Source organism: Gymnoscopelus braueri (assembly GCF_963280865.1).
Source record: "Gymnoscopelus braueri genome assembly, chromosome: 3".
Taxonomy (NCBI): Eukaryota; Metazoa; Chordata; class Actinopteri; order Myctophiformes; family Myctophidae; genus Gymnoscopelus; species Gymnoscopelus braueri.
Genome location: NC_137612.1, coordinates 38,580,245 through 38,596,783, shown reverse-complemented (window position 1 = coordinate 38,596,783; position 16,539 = coordinate 38,580,245). Strand labels below are relative to the sequence as shown.

Sequence of the window (16,539 nt, the reverse complement as noted above, 5' to 3'; positions counted from 1 at the left end):
GCCGTTTTAAACAGTCTGTCTACAGAGACTATCCTTCCACCAACCACCAATCATTAACCCTTTAACCAGCTGTAGCCCCCCTGTCCACCTACCAGCTCCACTACACTTTCCATCAATGTCACAACAGCAGTAATGACCAATTAATGGAACTCAGGGAGTGTACAAATGGACCTGACATTTGGTCCATTTTAACACTCCCAGACTTTAACACTGATTAAAGGTTCAAGGTTCAATGTTTCTTTACCGTTACATCTTGTGTATGGGTACATAAGAGTAACGCTATTTTGTTGTGGTTCCTCAGACATTGTAGCAGCAGTAACAGCAAACATATGTATAACAAGTTAAATAGTGAACAAATTGCGTGGGGGGGTTGACGTTTCCAGCATTTCTTTAGTTTTCCCCTAATCTCTCAGCAGAATCTGTCAGCACCACTGCCCTAAACATGTTGTTGTTAGTAGGAATAAACACAGAAGCACCCGGAAGGAAGTGGACTAAGAAACGGGAGATGCCAAACCGAGTTCCTATTTCTATACAAAAAAGGAGGTGGTGCCCCCAGAGGTTGGTTTTCCCCTGGTCTGATCATTCATAAGCCTGATTGTCTGGGAGAATTAGGTAATTGCACAGCCTACTGCCAGTGGCCTTTGGGCCGCAGAGCCACTTGCTATGTGGCAGCATGTGAAACAGTCCGTGGTCGGGATGACTATGATCTTGAGGATTTGACTGTGCACCGACAATGGCTACCACGGCTACTGCTATCACTGAGACGGCTCCAGGCACCATTCTGGACCACTGACACACTCACCCATACAACAACAATGAAACATTTATATCCCAGGGTCCATTACAAGCCCTGGAAGTACAGTGAACATGCGCAACACACTGAGACAAAACGCAGCCAAACATTATCAGTCAGATTCTGCTCCAACCATCTGTTCTACCATGATATAAACACACATAATGTATACGATATACGGTATACGGTACCACACACACACGCAGAGATGTGTGGATCTGCCTTACATAATGCAGGCCGTTTGAAATCTCACAGATCCACAATGTAAACATTAAGGAAGCGAGTAGACATCACATAGTAGAGTGCTGGACATACCGCTTTCATCTGCTGCGTTCCAGTGACGTGTTGCAGAACCTTCTCCAGCTCTTTCTCAATGCGTCCGGCCCAGTGCATCATTCTGGAAAAGACATTAAAAAAAGGCATCTTACTTCTACACATCACCCAAGATTTCCATCTAAGAAGGTCTCTCTCTCTGTGTGCGTGTGCGCGTGTGTGTGTGTGTGTGTGCGCGTGCGTGTGTGTCTTATACTTGGATGTGCGGCATGTGCGGCACGTGTTTGGTATTAGCGCAGGTCTTTTGCGAGTGCATTTCTGTCGTGTGTTTGTTACGTGCATCTAGAGAGGTCGAGAAATTCAGTTTCAGCTTTGCCCAGCTGTTGGTTGCTCGGTTGGTCACAATGAGCGCTCAGGAAGAGCTGTTAGGGATTACATTACATACATAGAATGTGTTAATTATGGCCTTAACAGGGATCACATACTGTAGAGTGACAAGGTATTCCTCATGCGTCTGTTTATATGTTTTTAATTGATCTGGGCTTCATGGATTGGAATCAGTCTGGAACTCAGGCTATCATACAGTAGACAGGGCGAACCTGTGACCTTCTGTAACTGCTAAGGCACCGGCCACCCCTTTTGTGCTTTTGTGGACTATGAACTGTAGTCTATAATTTAGACTGTAGTTTATAGTCATATGGAGAACAAAACAACAACATACAGACTCTATATGTTGTTGTTTCGTTCTCCAGTGGAAAGCCCTTTCGGTCAACGTCTTTGTTGTTTTTATACACTATATAATGTCTCTTTTCGACTACAAAGAGTAACCCAGAACCTTCCATAACCTGAAACGTTCCACAACTCATGAAGTTCTGTGATTATTTTTTTTACGTTTACATTATAACCCGAACCACGCCTGAAGGGGGAGGTACATCATTAAAAAAAAGTATTTTAAAAAAAGCGTTGTAAGCTTGTAGATCGTCTATTTTCGCTATTTTAGAAAGATTTTTAAAGTAGAACTTCTAAGTTCTGGGTTCCCACTTCCCAAACTTCAAGAGTTAGTAGCACCTCCTGAGCATAAGGGCCCAAATTAGGTTGTGAGAAGAGAACGTTATCTGAAACAAAGCCGTAGCATTCTGGAAACAAATCTAGACCCTGTGAAATACATTTCACAGCACAGTACGGTTTGCTTAGTTCCTGCAGTCAAAAAGAGCTATAAATATAGGTGACTTGACCCGTAGCAGTCTACCAGTATCTACTGTTTCTAAATATATCTGTCTGTCTCCCTGTTCTTGTCTACTTTGCTGAAGTGCCTTCCAGGTAAGCAGAGTCTATATCACTGGTAAGGTCAGTCATCAGTCTTCTTCACCCATTACATATAGTACTGCATTTATCTACAGTAATTTTTACATAATCGTCGCTGTTGGGCAGAAACCTTCACAACGCGTCGCAATGAGACGTGTTGTGAGCTTGTAGATCGGCTATTTTCGCTATTTTAAAATGTTTTTTAAATAATCCAAATGGAATGGTCTGGACATACAAGGTTTCTGCCCGATATTATGCCCAATTTAATTTAATTTCATATATGAAAATATATAATTTAATATAATTATAGAATTCACATAATACAGTACATTCATTTTTGTGCCAGTTTGACCACTTTGAACCACTTTTGGTGCCCCTGTTTTGAAAATGCTATAGTAAACAGCAAAAATAGCAGGTCTACTAGCTTGTGATGTGTTGTGAGCTTGTACATTGGCTTTTTTCGCTGTTCACGTTTGTTCGTTTTTTTTGTTTTTTTGTTTTGTTTTTTCTAGTATTAGAGAACTGGACTTGAGTTACACTTTTTTTCCATCTACACCAAATCTCGTCGCCAAAAATGGTCGATCTACATCCTATACCAAAACTAATGTCCCCCCAAGAATAGACATGCTGGTTAAAACAAGTCCCGCATTGTAGCTTTAAATGAACACTCAGGATTTTTACTGTGTGGTTTTGGCCCTGTTCGGCCTTGCCTTGGCCAGAACCAGTGGCCAACATTTAAAGGACTGGGTAATAAAACAGCTCAGGTCTGACAGAAATGCACCATAAGCAGGAGCGGCGTGCTCTGTAAACGGAGCCAAGTTTGGAATTAAGAGATCAAAGGACTGGATCTCATCGCAGTACATCTCCCACGGAGCAACAAATCATTTAATGGATCAAGATGCTCACCAGATCCTTTTAAAATCAGCAGCATGGGGGCCAAGCTGCTGAACTGGATCCACCCTCTGAATGCACTGCCACGGTTCAGCTCTGACTGACTACAGCAGCCCGGCAAGAAGTGACAGACAACAAGCCAATGAACAAATCGTGGCTGTCGGGCATAAAGCCTTGTATCTCCATATTTCAAATGTTATTTTTTTAAATAGCCGATCTACAAGCTCGTAGATCTGCTATTTTTGATTTGCTAGTATTAACATGAGCTTGTGACTGAATAATAACAACATTGGCTCCATTGGAACGCAGCTTCTTTTAAGTAGCTGGTAACGGTTTTGTAAATACACAGTTTTCACCCGACGGCGCCAAACAATTTCTGTCTTGTTGTTCTTAGCGAGACACCGACTCCACGACAGGCTTTCTCTTCTAGCAGCCGACCGATAGCTAATCACTGACATCAACAGCACAAACCCAACACAGGCGCTTGTCTTTTTAATATGATGACAGGCAGAAATGTCAGCTTCTAAATGTCAAGATTTGTTGGGGAGACAAAAGGGAAGACAGATTTATTCAATTGTACAAGTCTGCAGAGAAGAGACAGACAGTGCAGGCAACATCGCCAAAGCATTTAGTTAAGAGACGAGTTTCATCCAGGCTGCGACATGAGCCAGACGAGAAGCAGCGCGGCCGCGGAAGTGTTAGCATGTGCGGCAGGCTTGTGTTTATAGCGAGAGGATTAAAAGTAAGGAAGAGGGGCCTCTAAAAGGATTGCGCCAGGCAGGCCTCTTGAAGAGCGCCCGCTCAAGATGAGAAGGTCACCAAGCAATGAAGTGAAAACTGGCTTACAGTGAGACCAGAGTGAAGCAGAACCGAAGTGACGCTAACAGAAAGTGACAATACCTCTCCCCCCGAGCCAGGCAGACATTACACACAACGTGAGCAGTGTACAGTAAATGCCCACACATCCACATACTAACCACATATTAGTATATGTGGGGTGTAAATACCTACACTATTTTGTGTGTGAGTGTGTTCAGTATGTAACTACATAATGTACACACTCACACACAAAATAGTGTAGGTATGTGCACAGGGTATAATACAAGGTGTGCACAATGTACACACTTTTAATGTTCTGTAAGCCAGCTAATTCCTTAACCTCTGTGTCCCTATTCTGGTCATAATGATAGGTGGCGAAAATACTGTAGGCGAACATTCGGCAAAATTAGCTCACAAGCTCACAAGTTTGTAGATCTGAGCTTGTAGATCAGAAATTTTCAGCAAAGAGATTTGGTGTAGAAGGAAAAATGGAGGGGAGTCAAGTACAGGCAACAAAGTATACAGGGTTTAAGTGGTTGAGATCTAGTGTAATTCTTTACTCCTTCCTAAGGCATGCACTGAGGCTTATAAGAGAAGTTCATAAGCGACAGTGTATGTGATGAAAGGCCTAACTGCAAGTTCTTGACAATCCAAATATTCATATATAATATCAAGAATTGTCTTTATCAGTTGCTCCTGTGCTCCGTGGACAAGGAACCGGAAGTAACAACATCATTCACTCTTAATGTATGGAGAGACGGATCTCAAAATCACACATTTAGGGCAAGTGAATGTGAATTAAGCAGATTCTGTTAGTATAACTAGAAAACGGTATCCCTCCAATGTGGATCTTGGACTTGGCTCCAATATGAGTCTCTGACTTCATCATGTGACCACCAGCCTGTGACAGTCATCTATGACGTCAGTCGTCTATGATGTCAGACATTACCTATGACATTATGACAAATTGGGTCAAGGTTTCAGCGCGATCACATGCTCCTCTGACTTCCAACATGTGTAATATATACATTAAGTATATATATATATATATATATATGTAATATATACATGTAATATATATATATATATATATATATATATATATATATGTATGTTATGTATGTTATGTATGTTATATATATATATATATATATATATATATATATATATATATATATATATAAACAGACTGTGTGCAAGGGGCTTTATACTTGGATGCTGTGTCACCACACTGGAAATAGCAGTGTGGTGGACTCAGCTGCACAACTATCGAAGAATAAATCACACTTCACACTTTCAGTGAAAAGAAAACTTTCACAGAAGATTCTCATTCTACAAAACACAACAAAGGAGAATACCGATGCTGTCTGATGTTATGTCTTTTCGATAGCAAAACTTTTATATTTGTTGCCTGGCTGTTTTTCCAGGCACTTGAAGAATAATGGGAGAGTGGAGAACGCAGTGAAGTGAGTTTGAATACAAGACCTGTAGGTCAGTCAGTCATCATCACATTACGCTGCTGCCTGCTGCAATGGATCACCATAATCCATGCGGAACACTGAGAAAATCCATCAGGGCCAAAGTTGGGACTATTTTCCTACTGTATGTGTGTAAAATGGCAAAATGTTCGGGGAAATTGCACTGACTCTCATACCAACTAAGGTAAGTGGGGATAATTTACCTTGGGAAGATTGTGTATCCAGTCCATTTAGATTCCACTGATAGCAAGAAGTTTTCACCACACGATTTATTTCATAAATTTCAACAAATGGGAGACTACAGCTATTTCAGAAAATAGGCTAATAACACCCACAAACCACCCACATGCCTACAAGTATGACTACAAACACACAAACATGCATACTCGTGGACACACATCCAGACAGACATACATACACATGTATACAGACTTAAATGCAGGCACACACTCACACACGCACGCACACACAGGAGTAGCAAAGAATTTTGGGCCCTGTACACACATATGTTGTCCATTCTGATTCATAACTCAAACACCTTTCAAAAACTTTGAAAATAATTAAGATATAGATTAAACGCTATTGATCTCAGGTGTCATCAATATTCAAGAATCAAGAGGGGTTTATTTGTTAATCGCTCATACAGCCACAAGCAGCTAAATGTTAGCAGCAACAGTAGCAAACAGGTGAGTAAGAGTCAATAAACAAAGGAAAAGGATAAATCTAAATAAAATGACAAGCATAGATTTTGCTAGGGTTCATGTGGTCAACAGCCATCAAAATATATACGTATGAAGATCCATTTGAACAAGTTTCTATTTCTTTTTCTGTGCGAATAACATAACCCTGTCCCTCCAGCCCCTGTTCATTCACAGTACACACAATAGCTGAGTGGCACATTAGGTCACACGACCTCCACTTAAACTCGAGAACGTGCCACCTACAGAAGTAAGACTCCTCCATTGTCAGCTGCATTACAGATGACAGCGAGGAGGAGTCCCTGGTGGAGAGATTCGTAGGGTGGTGCAAGAACAACCACCTTCGGACTACTGGCGACCTTCGGACTACTGGCGGAGCAAGAAGAGTCTCCCAACTCACATCGCCCTCCGTGGGGACTAGCTGGAGATGGTGGACACCTACAGTACTAGCTTTGTAGTTGGAATCAAACTCAACAATCCTCTATGATGAGCTAGCGGCGATGAGGAGGAGCATCTTCAGCCACAGACCCATCGTCCCCTGTCACAAGACTGAGTAACTTCAGTCCTTTGTGCTAGCCATCAGGCTACATAACCAAACCCCCATGCATTCTGTTCTGTTCTTGGATTCATTACTAGATTAATGACCCTATTGCACATGGACTATACTGGGATGTACACTAAAGCACCAGGACTGTTGCCTGCCTAGGTTAACTGATGTAAATGTTTTACTGGTGATATATGCTTGCTGAGAGATGATAGCTCATCATGATACAGTGTTTCTGTTGACTGACTGCACATACAGTATATTATCCATATACACACCGTGTGGGCTGGCTGACACTGTGCATATCCGTCTCATATTCACTATCAACAATCTGTTCTGTACATAATATCCACTCATTGACGAAAGATGTATGTTTAAATTACTGGTAGCGATAGACTGTACATCATATGCCTATATTAGCTTAATATTGATTAACAGTGTATTAATTAATTATGCATCAGTCCACATGCCTATGGCTTGTCAAGACTTTAAGTCTACCAGTACCCATTTTTATTTGTATTACATTATATTTGTATTCATCTTCTATCTCTGCACATGCTTACTGTGAGCTTTGATGACACCTGAATTTCCCCATGGGGATCAATAAAGTTCTACCTAGTATGGTCACAAACAAAAAAGTATTATCCGACTTTGGTTGTAGCTTCAAATTCTGTGAAGTCGAATGTCTTCATCCCAAAACCTAGAAGGACAGATGCCCTGTAGTTGGCTAGTTCTCTGGTTGCTTCCCAAACGTGAGGAACGTGAGGCCCTCTAGAGCACCATCAGGACAAAGTTCAAGGAAGATTTTAAAAATCAGTTCCACTACTGCAATATCAGGACTACGTGGCTGGCACTACAGACAATGACAAACTGCACAGAAAAAAACAGAAGTGCAGAAAATCTGCCTCCCTCTCCGGCGACCTGAATATTTACTACAGTACAGACCAATTCCACCCACATCAACCAGCCAGCGGCAGCACCACCTGGGAAGACCAGCCCATTAACCATCTCGGAGGCCAAAGTGTGCACAGTCTTCAAATGTGTGAAGATCCGCAAAGGCTGCAGGCCCTGACGGGATGCCAGGCCAAGTCCTAAAGGCAGGTGCGACCAGCTGGCGGGAGTGTGGACATTTTCAACATCTCCCAGGCTGTGGTCCCCGCAAGCTTCAAAATGTCCACCATTCTGTCCATCCTCAAGCACTCCAAGGTGACATGCCTGAATGACTGGAGACATGTCACCCTAACAGCCAACAAATACAAGTAAGAGATTACATTTGCTCCATGCTACCTGCCTTGCTGGACCCGTGGCAATTTGTATACCGTCAATTTGCATACCGTCAAAACAGATCCACCAACGATGCTATTGCCATGGCACACCATCCTCTTGCACATGGATGACAAGAAGCTGAAGGACAAGTACTGTGCGTATGTTGTTTCGTGGACTAAAAGCTTGGCATTCAACACTATAGTCCCAGTAAGGCTTGAATCTAAGTTCAGAGACTTCGAGCTGCACCCAAGCATGTGCGACTGGATTAGACTTCCTGATGAACCGCCGACAGGTGGTGAGAATGGGCAACATCACATCTGACCCCCTGACCCTGAACACAGGAGCCCCTCAGGGATGCATGTTGAGCCCTCTCCTGTACTCCCTGTACACACATGACTGCATAGCCACACACAGCTCCAAAGTCAATATCAAGTATGCTGACGACACCAGAGTGGCCAGATAGTCAACAATGTCGGCCTATGGGGACGACGTCAGATCACTGGCACTCTGGTGTCAAAAGAACCTCGCCCTCAACGTCAACAAGATGAGCTGATCGTGGAGCTGTGGAGAAACACATCGAGGAGAAGCTCAAGTGGGGCACACACTTAAAAAGCGCTCAGAAGATACTATACCTGTTCCTTTGCCTGAAAAACTTTGGACTGGGCTCCCTCATCCTCAGGCTGTACAACAGTTCCATTGAAAGCATTCTGTCAGGCTCTGTCACCGCCTGGTATGGGAAGTTGGAACTGCACCGCCCGCTAACGGAAATCCCAGAGAGAGTCCCTTCAGAAACTGTACAAGAAGCGGTACGTGTCAAAACTCAACGTATCATCAAGGACATTCACCACCCCAGCCACAATCTGTTCACGCCACCATGATGACAACCACAGCCAGCTCTACCACAGCATCAAGAGTCAGACCATCAGATTTCTGCAGAGATTCCACCAGGCTGGCCTGCCACACTGAACACAACTTTTCCTGATGTTGGATTACCTTCCCTCATGTGGATTTGTTCCTTATGCGGACTACCTTCCTATGTGGACCTTCCGACATGTTTTAATTTTCCTTCCCACCTCGGTCCTTCTGTCTAGCCAATTGGTACTTGGTGTCGAACCTCTCATAGAACTCCTCACACTCCTTTTCCTTAGCTTTTGCCACCTCTCTCTTCGCCTTACCCCACATCTCCTTGAACTCCTGCCTACTTTCTTTGACTATCTGGCTTTCCTGTACTCCCCTCATTACACCACCAGGTCTCCTCGTCTTCCTTCATCTGTCCCGAAGACACCCCTAAGTAATTACTTAGCCGTTTCCCATACCAATTATACAGTAGTTGCCCGGTCATCCGGCAACTCTTCACTGCCACCCAGTGCCTGTCTTAACTCCTACCTTAACTCCACATGGCATTCTTCCTTCTTCAACTTCCACCGTTTGATCTCTCTCTGCCTTCACTGTCTTCCTCTGCTTGGATTATGTATTAATTATGTACAGAATAATGAATGATGTACAGGTACACCTAAATTAAAAAGTTAGGCGCACCAGTACAACCATTGTAAAAAGTTAGTTCAGAGCCCTGTAAGTGTGTTGCTCAGGGACAGTTTCGACACAAAGACAGGGGGCAAACTGGCAATTTTCCAATCCCCAGATGGCCTCTCTAACCACTCAGCTACGGCTAAATCCATTAGCAAAGGTTGAATCACCTTTCTTTGGAAACAACCGAGTCATCATTTGTTTTCCTATATTTATTTTATTAAAGGTAGGGTAAGTGATATTTTTGGGTTAAAACAAAAAGTATTTTGTTAAAAGGTTAAAATACTATATTCTGATAGTAATCATTGCTATAGTGTTTTTTCAGTAACAGATGTCTCCCTGTCTCTCCAGCTCTTTAATAAACAGAAAATACATTTTTCAGTAGGTGTCAAAATCTCAGCCAATCAGGAGAAAGTACCCATTTTTAAGCTTAATTTGTATAGTGTTCCAGTTCCAATTTTGCATGCTCATTTCTTAGTGTCATCACTTCCAATTTCACTTGTTTAATCTGTATCCTGATTGAGTTCTCTGTCCTGGTTGGATAAAATTGGAAATGAAACTGAAACTGAAACGAAAATGCATTTTCTGTTTAATAAAGAGGTGGAGAGACAAGGAGACTCCTAATACTGAACAAACACTCTATAGCAATGAGTACTATCAGAATATAGAGCTATTTAACAATTATTTTAACCAACGCAAATCACTTACCCTACCTTTAATTTCCATTTCCTTCCTTTCTTTTCTTTTTTGAAATCCAGAATTTGCACCTTATTGATGCCAATACATTTGTACTATTCTATACCTGAGAGGGCCCACAACATTTAACATTTCAGTGTTTTTGGGCGGTGAAACCGCCCCTATATGTGAGGTTTGGACATCGACATTCGATTGCACCCCCCCAACCCTGCGCTGTGATTGGCCACCATTGTACCCCCCTAACCCTGCACCGTGATTGGCCAATCACAGTCTATTCAGGACTGTGATTGGCTAGTGAAACATGACACATGTGCATAGCCCTATAAATAGGACTATGCACTTAAAAAAAAATGTTTTTTTTAAGTTAGGGGTGTACAATGGTTGGTCCACAATATTACTTTTCTTTAAGTGAACTTCCATCACTGTGATGACCACTGTGACCACACCGCCCACTTCACACTGGGTGTGATTTTTATTCATTTTGTTATATTATTAACAATCATAGGCCTCCGTCGGTCAGGGTTGACCATGGGTCGCACATCCTACGGGTCTGGTCTGGAGCAGCGTCTCTTATGACTGTAGAGCCCTATGCCGGAGTGGCTTGGTCAAAGAGATCGCATATGTATGGTCGTTGGTCTGTCTGCGTTGTTGTGCTCTTTTCTGCGGGCCCTCTGGTCTGACAGTTTTTTTCCCCCCGTCATGAGGTGTTGGTACAGTATAAGGTGCTTATCCACCTCATGTAGTCAGATGAAAGAGCTTCCAAGGATTTGATGTTGATTTAAAGGGCCTTCATGTCTCTCTTACAGACATCTCTGTAGCGCACGACCTGTTCTCCTCCCACGTGCGTTCTCCATAGGAGGTCTTTAGGAATGCAACCGTCCTCCATACGATGCACATGGCCCAGCCAGCGCAGCCTGCACTGTCTGAGCTGTGTGTACATGCTGGGGAGGCCAGCATGTGTCAAAACATCAGTGTTGTACACTTTGTCTTGCCAGGATGTGCCCAGGATGCGGCGGCGGCTTCTCAGATTGAAGGAATTGAGTCTTCTCTCCTGCCTGGCATAGGTAGTCCACGTCTCGCTGCCATACAGTAGCGTAGACAACGCAGGCGTTGCACACTGCCATCTGGGTATAACTGTCAGCTTTGTGTTTTCTTTTTGTCTTTTAATTAAGGCATTTTGAGGGGATGCCTGCCCCACCCCTTTTGAGGGCCTGCCCCACCCCTTTTGAGGACCTGCCCCTCCCCTTTTGAGGACATGCCCGATCCTAGTTGAGAGCCTGCCCAAACCCTTTTGAGGTTTTACCCCACCCCTATTGAGTGCCTGCGCACGCGCGCACACACACACACACACACACACACACACACACACACACACACACACACACACACACACACACACACACACACACATACACATACACATACACATACACACACACACACACACACACACACACAGTAAGGCCTACAGAGGGCCTGAAGATATTGTAGTAGAGGAAAGAAATAAACAGGAAATGCTTCTCACAGCATCTCATTGTCTTCTCAGCATCCTTACAGCACACGTACAAACACATGTTGAGAATCTAACAGTTAATTGCAGCACCAAAACTAAGTGAATGACAAAGGCCTAAATGGCTCTTTGGTCCCCTCTGCCCCAACATACAAAATAGGGCCTAACTACCTGCCCAGAAAGATGCCACATATTGCAGCTTTGCAGTCACAATTCATTTGAGAGCATACTTAGTGTTTCCTCTAGACATGTGGGCTCCTAGCGCACACACACACATCGTCCTGTGTGTTAGGCTTCCATGCCCTCAAGGATGGGCACAGCAGCTCTCTGTACACATTAATTAGGTAACTGTCAAATTCTGACAAATAGCACACTGATATGGGTGACACAAACCCAGTTTTTGAAGCCCAGGAGATATCTCAATATAACGTAGATAGTGGATTATAGCCTACATATCCTATTCAAATATTTTCAAATAGTCTACATAGAAATATTGGCAGGCTCAGGGAGTGATGGGTAAAGGGATTTGGGATTACAGTAATCTGTTAACGAACCCTGGTGAAAGTAATATATTACAATTCCTTAAAGAAACCTTTTACTAAAAAATGCTTGCAGAGGTACAAAGACACAAACAATGATTTATTATGGCTAAATTACTATAAAGTTGGTTAAATTACAGTCTGTATAAGGAATAATAATAAAATAATAATGAAGACATAGCCTACATAACATTAAAGATATATTCACATGAAATAAAGCATTTGAAATTGGTCAACCTAAATAAAGCAATTCAATTAGGATTCTTTTCATATTGGAGTGCAGAGAATTCACGTCCCTGTCATTTCTGAGTCACCTTCATCACGTCAGCTCATGGATGAAGGTTATAGCCTAAAACAGCTTAATACTTGATATTTGAATAGCTTAGAGTTAGAGAATATCGTAGGCCTGACACTTGCATTTAGATTCATAAGTTACAAATATACTGAAGGGCTTATAAATAAGGCTATATAAATGAATAGTAGCCTATAATCTGAGCTACAAAATATCAGAACATTAATTTTCAAAAATATAATTCTTGCCTAAAAAAGAAAAAATTGTAATGCTTATACATTTTCAATTAAAAAAAATATATGGTGAAAAGTATTGATATATCAATAAATCTGCGAACCTTGCATGAACTTCTGCTTAGCCTACAGGGCACTTCAGTCTCGGTGCTTAACTTTTATCCGAGAGTTGGCAATAATTTAAGTTGGTTTAGGTGAGCATTTTTACATTTGGCAGTTGTTTTCATCTTTCAAATGCCGCTTATCGTGTGTACAGATGAACATTCCAACAAGACATCAAAGAAGAGGTGAGAGAATAATCAGGCAAGAATTTGATTTCCTTCATATCATAAGTGCACTGTGGATAACGGTCCATTTTGGCTCCTCTTCTTTTAACTATGAATACGGTCATATTTTAGTATAGGCTATTGTGGAAAGTGTAATAATGGCCAGTCATATAAATAAGCTATAACCATAAATAAAGCTATATAAAGTGTTATTTTGATGGTGCGGTTGGAATAACGGCCAGTTTAAGACTTTGAGAATAGCCTCATTATTTTTGTCCTGGAGGCTGAGCCATCCATCACGCGTAAACGGGATGCTGTTGACGTTAGCACGGTCTACTTAACCATGTCATATCGAGACATCACAATAAAACAACGACCAGTGCGTTATTTGAAATGTTCACGACAATAACGGTTGTCTGGCGCGGGATTATTTCACTAATTGTAGTAGTCAGTATGGAATTAGGCTACACACGCACCTACCGGTGCGTGTGTAGTCTAATTCCATACTGACTATAGTGTCAAATCAGCTGGAAACGAGGCACAGTTATAAAACCTCACCGACGACAACATAAACCAGAGAGAATATGATGTCAAAACGGAGATCAGAGACGGACTTGTGGTCGTGTAATTTGGGACAGTCAGCAGCAGCATCGCGCTGATACAAACAGCGGTGTTTCGGATCGTCTGGCCCACCTGTCCTAGTTCCCCCGTCCCCCCCACCTTCCCTTCAAATAGTCGTGGGTTATACTCACGTGTAGTGCTGGGGGAAGCTTTGGATCCCGGCGGTCGGCGGCGTGGACACGCATATGATCAGGATAGTTGGGATCGAGAAGAAGAGACAGAAGACACCGTAGCAGGTCTGGGAGCCGCAGATCGCCATTTTCCATTAAATATTCAAAGAAAACTAGGGAATAAATAGACTGGAGAGCGGACCGGAAGAACGGTCTCGTCTTCTTTACAGGGGCTGAGCTAAGAATAAACAGGCGAGCTGCTCCAGAGGGAAAGTGTGTGGGGTTGGTTGTTGCTGCTGCTGCAGGCTGGTTGAAGAGGCTCCGTCCTCCTTCCCTTCCTAAGAGACTTGAGCAGTGAAATCTCAATCTACAGCGTGCTGGACTAGAGGATTGGCAGCTCAGAGACACATACACAGATGCACTGACACTGACGCGGCTGCCCGCTGGTTCCTGCTGCTGATGCTCTACCTTATTGGCGCACTGGCTCGCTCTCCTCTCTCCCTCCTCAGTCACACGTTTGCTCCGTTTTCTCTCCCTCTCCTCTCCGCCTCCTTATTAGTCACACGTTTCTCTCTCTCTCTCTCTCTCTCTCTCTCTCTCTCTCTCTCTCTCTCTCTCTCTCTCTCTCTCTCTCTCTCTCTCTCTCTCTCTCTCTCTCTCTCTCTCTCTCTCTCTCTCTCTCTCTCTCTCTCTCTCTCTCTCTCTCTCTCTCTCTCTCTCTCTCTCTCTCTCTCTCTCTCTCTCTCTCTCTCTCTCTACAAACGGACGTTCAGCGTTGAGCACAAGAAAGACGACACACAGCGGTGCTTCCTTCAAATATGCCTGCGCAACAGACAGGGGCGCGCGTCAGGCCAGCTTCCTCCTCGTGTGTCCTCTGTCCTCCTGTCTTTCCCCGTACTCCATGCTGTCCTCTGTCCTTGTGTCCTCTGTCCTCCTGTCCCCGTATATAGCAGTACTCCATGCTGTCCTCTCTGGGTCGCGACAAACGGACAGACAGACTGGACTTCAACCTGGCTGGCGTCCCTATTTACATTTATTTTTGTAATAAGACCCTGTGTGGGTAGGGGTAACTAAACTGTAAACATTAAAAATCACCTTGACAGTGCTCTGTTTATTATAAAGCATCTATTCAAGTGGTCCAACAATTCAATTATATTGCAGTGAGATAATACATTAATTAATGACTCTTGAGATAGAGAATAACCACTTAAACCCCATTTACTTCATTGACCGGGGTCCCCCAGGGGGGGCTCTATACTTGGTGGTCCCTGGCTTTTTCCCCTGTAGGTACACCAAATCGCTTCGCTGAAAGTAGCAGATCTACAAGCTATACATCAACACATCAACTATAATTAGTCAGAGGATATTAGCAGAAAAATTTCCAATCTTGGAATAAATTCCTTACCAAAAAAAAACTTCACCAATGTGTTTGTAAAAGTGTCTAGTAACACATCTCACAAAGACTGAAATGCAGTTTCCCTAGGGGAATTTTTGACAGCTGCTGAAAGTTGGGGTACCCACCACAACCTTATGCGGGGGGGAAAAAAAACAAAATTTAATTCTGTTTTAAGTAGCATGTGAGGGGTCAAACTAGGGTGTTTTATTGATTCTGAATCCATTGCAAGCATTTGTTTTGCACCAAAGAATCATAAAAACACCCTAGTTTGACCCCTCACATGCTACTTAAAACAGAATTTTGATATTTTTTTCCCGCATAAGGTTATGGTGGGTACCCCAACTTTCAGGAGCTGTCACAAATTCTCCTAGGGAAACTGCATTTCAGTCTTTGTGAGATGTGTTACTAGACACCTTTACAAAGATTTTTTTAATATCCCCTGACTAAATCTATAGGGATGGGATTATGTACTTTAATTATTTTTTGTATATTGAATTTTCCACGGAAGCATTCAACATCAAAAGTTGGTACTATGCAGATAGGTAATAGCTTCCTCCAGTGCATGTAATATTGCAGTAGGGATATGCCCCCCGTTTCACATTACATGACAGCATTTTTCTAATCATAAGCTTGTTAGGCTATATTTGGTGTACCAAGCCATTCTCTGGACATAGCCTAAGTCACTGTTTACTGTGACGGTAAATAAAGGAGGAGAGATGGACTGAAAAACCCGGAATAAAGCTAATTCAGCATGAAGCTACCCTCGGGAGAGTCGAATATATCTCACCCCATCAGCTCGCTGTGTGTGTGTGTGTGTGTGTGTGTGTGTGTGTGTGTGTGTGTGTGTGTGTGTGTGTGTGTGTGTGTGTGTGTGTGTGTGCTGCACTGATCTCTGACCTACAAGGGTGCATGCACACCTTGTCTAAAAGGTACAGCACCAAGAACACATACAGGACACTTACATGTTGTCTAATTGAATGCATTCACAAGGGCGCAGAGAGTATAGGTCTGGCTGGAATATTGCGAGCGCGCACACACACACCTCTAAAGACTATATACATACTATACAAATACACATTTCACACACACACACACACACACACACACACACACACACACACACACACACACACACACACACACACACACACACACACACACACACACACACACACACACAGTACTTGTTGTTACTTGTTGCTACTTGTTGTTCGTCATTTGTCACGTTTGATGTTTGAATACTATGTTTAACTTACTAATTGTTTATTTTAGGTGAGAACCT

General features: G+C 42.9%; 1 protein-coding gene across 2 annotated transcripts in view; it reads right to left on the bottom strand.

Moving 5' to 3' along the window:
- cacna2d2a (calcium channel, voltage-dependent, alpha 2/delta subunit 2a) overlaps positions 1–14,309 on the bottom strand; it is a 291,322-nt gene extending 277,013 nt beyond the window's left edge. For both annotated transcript variants that reach the window (XM_080424714.1, XM_080424715.1), the window contains exons 1-2: positions 13,883–14,309; positions 1,109–1,190 (exon numbers count right to left, since the gene is read on the bottom strand). In XM_080424714.1, the coding sequence (XP_080280840.1) occupies positions 1,109–1,190; positions 13,883–14,010 (210 nt within the window). In that variant the 5' untranslated portion in view covers positions 14,011–14,309. The remainder of the gene's footprint in view (positions 1–1,108; positions 1,191–13,882) is intronic.
- Between the last annotated feature and the right edge of the window lie 2,230 nt (positions 14,310–16,539).